This window comes from Nannospalax galili, unplaced genomic scaffold (assembly GCF_000622305.1).
Source record: "Nannospalax galili isolate Female #2095 unplaced genomic scaffold, S.galili_v1.0 scaffold743, whole genome shotgun sequence".
Taxonomy (NCBI): domain Eukaryota; kingdom Metazoa; phylum Chordata; class Mammalia; order Rodentia; family Spalacidae; genus Nannospalax; species Nannospalax galili.
The window spans coordinates 198790-202564 of record NW_008349552.1 but is presented as its reverse complement, the minus strand read 5'-3'; the positions used below and the strand labels follow the sequence as shown (position 1 = coordinate 202564).

Below are 3775 nucleotides of genomic sequence, written 5' to 3'. Positions count from 1 at the left end.
GCCTAGGCTGGCCTTTAAAGAGCCTCCTGCATTAGCCTCCCAAGTGCTCAAGCCATTTTCCACTCACGTCACAAATAGTAAAACAGCAGTGAGTACATTTCCCATTTCAGTATAAGTTGAAAACGTTAAACAAGTCCTTAATATGTGTCAAATTACTAAATACAGCTCTCTTACCTCCTGTAAGACATAAGCCTATGATGATCACTATAATAAGACCTAAGAAAATGGAGGCAATGACCATCCACAGTTTACACTTTCCAACCACTGTCTTGTTACAGGAACTCCAGGGACTTTCTTTGACAGCCTAGAAAGAAAAGGGAGATTGTGGGACAGTCACTTGGTTTCAACCAATATTTCCAATACCTACTAAAGACCAATAGTATGGAACTGAATTCAGCAGGCATCTAACCTCAAGGGGCTTCGTGTATGTTTACAAAATAAGGGCTGGAGAGTTGGCTCAGTGGTTAAGAGCACTGGCTGCTCCTGTAGAGGATCAGAGTTCTATTTCCAGCACCCACATGGCAGCTCACAACCATCCATAACTCCAGTTCCAGGGCATCCAGCCTCCTTTTCTGGCCATCTCATGGACAAGGGATGCATGCCACAAATATGCATGCAGTGTACACACACACACACGCACACACACACACACACACACACACACACACACGCACGCACACACACACACACACACACACACACCTGCAAGTAGAGCACACAAAATACCATACACATAAAATTAATAAACCTTTTTAAAAGTACATAGCAGAACAGAATGGAACCTCAAAAAGAAGTTAGCAGGAAGATTCTCAGGGGTTCCTGACCAGAGAAGATGGGAGGCAGGATTTTTATACTTACAGTTTTTTTAAAAAATGTATTTGTTTTTAATTCACACATTAAAAACTGCATATATTCATGAAGTTTACTGTGATTTTCAATACCTATGTGTCATGTATACAGATCAATCAGGGTAATTGGCATATCTATCACCTCAAATGCTTATCATTTCTCTGTGTTCAGAACATATAAAATCCTCTCTACTAGTTATTTTAAAATATACAATTAATTGTCAACCACAGTTACTCCACTGTGTCACAGAACACTGAAGTTATTCCTTCTGACCACTAGCACCCCTGTACCTTAACTACTCACTCTCCATCCCTCCGTGCCCTATACCCTTCCTAAGCTATGGTAACTATTCATTTACTCTCTACTTTCATAAGACCAACTTTTTAAACTTCAACATGTAAGTTAGAACGTGTTCGTGTTACATTTGTCTTTGTGTGTAAAAAACAGATTTTGAATGGATTACAAACCCAAGAAACAGCATGTGGTGATTCCTGACAGAACTGGCCAAGGCAATCTGAAGACCGGAATGTGTGTGTCCGAGTCAAGTGATGACATTAAGATTAGAGAGTGAGAGGCTGCAGCACACTGCAGAGGGTTTGTGTGTTAATTTTTTCTTGCTATATATAACAAAATACCCGAGAAAATCAACCAAAGAACCGACTTATTCTGGCTCTGGTTTTGGCTTAGGCTTTAATGGTTTCAGTCTGTGGTTGGTGGACTCCATGGCAGGACAAGCAGTAATGATCATTCATCTCATGGCAGTCAGGAAGCAAAGAGCGAAAGGGCGGCTGGAGCCGGGGCACAATAACTTCCCAATGATGCCACCAGACTATGAATCTGACCACGAATAAACCCATTAATGGAGTCAAAGTCGTCGTGATCCAATTACCTTTCAAAAGTTCCATCTCTGAACTTTGCTGCATTTTGGGAACCAAGCCTTCAACATGTGAACTTTGGGTGACTGTTCAACCACTAACAGTTTGGTGGCTGTCAGAGTTGGATTTAATTTGGTGTGTACTGGCGACCTGTTGAAGGCTTCAGGATGCAAGAATGGAGTTGAAAATTAAAAGAAAAATGATGCAAAGTATGAACTGAATACATCAAGAAAAAGCAGAAGTCTACTGTCACGGCCCAGATCCCACATAAAACAAGGTCTGGGAAGGGAATGACGGTCCACACACAAGGGACAGAAGACAATAAGCCGTAATGTGCTCAGCGAGGTAAAATATGGGGTCAAAAATTGATTACAATTGCTATAGTTCACTGAGCAGTGTCACTTCACTCAATCCTAACAAGACTCCAAGGCATGTGTTAACCAACGTTAAACACACTGTCCAGAGAAATTAATTAGGACTAATCCCTGTGGCTGTCATTGCAAAGCTGACAGGCTCTTCCTGTTGCATACAGTCCACTGACATCACGGTGTGGATCTCTGGGTCAGGAATGTGCCCGGCTGCCCTGGAAGAACGCCACTTAGTGCCTCCATCTGCTCTGAAATAGTTCCCAAGCTCTTCTACTTCTCTCGGGGCTGTTAGGTAATTCCTACATCAAGATCATGGAGAGTGGTGGAGTCTGACGGAAAAAAAAAAGATGTGTTTCTGAATCTGACGCCCCTGAGTTCCAATCTGAGGCATATTACTTAAAGGCATAGGATGCTGAGCAAACTGCTGAAACTTGTAGGCCCCAAATGTCTTCAGCTTTAAAGTACAGATGTTTCTCAATTGGCAACTGAGTTATGTACTACTAAACACAGCAAAAACTGAAAATGTGTTAAAGTTGGGCCTGGTGGCACAGGTGTAAGGCACAAGGTTCAATCTCCATGTACGACATCTACCTTGGCAAGCATCACAACTTAGCAACACAGTATGCCAGAGTACCACTTGTGTACCCTTGTGATTGGTGTTTAACTGGGAAACAGGGCTTTCAAAATCAACATCATATCACACATTAGAGCATCATATTCACGCATTACCAGCCAAGGGAAGGGTCACACTGGAATCTGAAGTACAGTTTCTAGTGAATAAGTATTACTTTCACACCATCATTACCATGTCGAAAAAGGTTAACAGAATTATGGAAAGTGAGGGACTATCCATCCAAATACTAAATCTAGCTGCATATCTGTTTCAGAAACTAGAGATGATATACACAAAGCATCTGTTTAGCAACTATAGGGTGCTCAAACCAGGGGAGCAACTGCACCTCAGTCAATATGCAGAGTACCCACCTGACCCGCAAGTGTCATACGCTGGGTCCTGACTTGTTTTTACTCTCCTGTCCTTATTATGGTGGTGGCCATCACAAAAGAAAACTACTAAATATGTTAGGACTACATTTCACATTTCCTCAGATACAGGTTCCTGTCACAATCACCTGCAGAAGATTTTAAGTGCCACAGAGCCAGGCCCCATATGCATCTAGAAGACTGACTTCTTGGAGAAGTGGGAACAAGGTCTGGCTTTTGAGCCTCCCAAAGTGAAATAAGTGCTTTGCCTAGTCTAATGTCTTGTCTACGCAAGAAGCCAAGTCAAACTTCCCTTCCTGCCTCCCCTCAGTACAACCTCTCAGTGAGTGAGTGAACTGTCCCCAGAGCTTACCTGCTGCTGCATTGACTGTCCTATCTAGTTTCAAGTTCAAATATAGGTGGAGAATGGATTTCTCTTCCTTGGTAAATTGAAACCACACACACACACACACACACACACACACACACACACACACACACACACACACACACACACGCGCACACACACACACACTGTGGTGCAGTGCAGCCAGGCACACCAAATGATTGACAGCTGAATAAAAAGCAATTTGCTCAATGGAGTCCACCTGCCAGGTCAAGGCTGGCAGTTGGGAAATTCTTGCACGTTCTCCTAAGAGTCTGTCATATACAATATTGAAGCTGTAGGTGTGGTAAGTAAGC

At 42.7% G+C, this 3775-nt stretch overlaps 1 protein-coding gene across 1 annotated transcript in view; it reads right to left on the bottom strand.

The window, feature by feature from the left end:
- Positions 1–3775, bottom strand: part of LOC103745105 (TPA-induced transmembrane protein) — a 38894-nt gene that overhangs the window by 30568 nt on the left and 4551 nt on the right. The window contains 1 exon segment of the mRNA XM_029570361.1: positions 175–304. Coding sequence (XP_029426221.1) covers positions 175–304 — 130 coding nt within the window.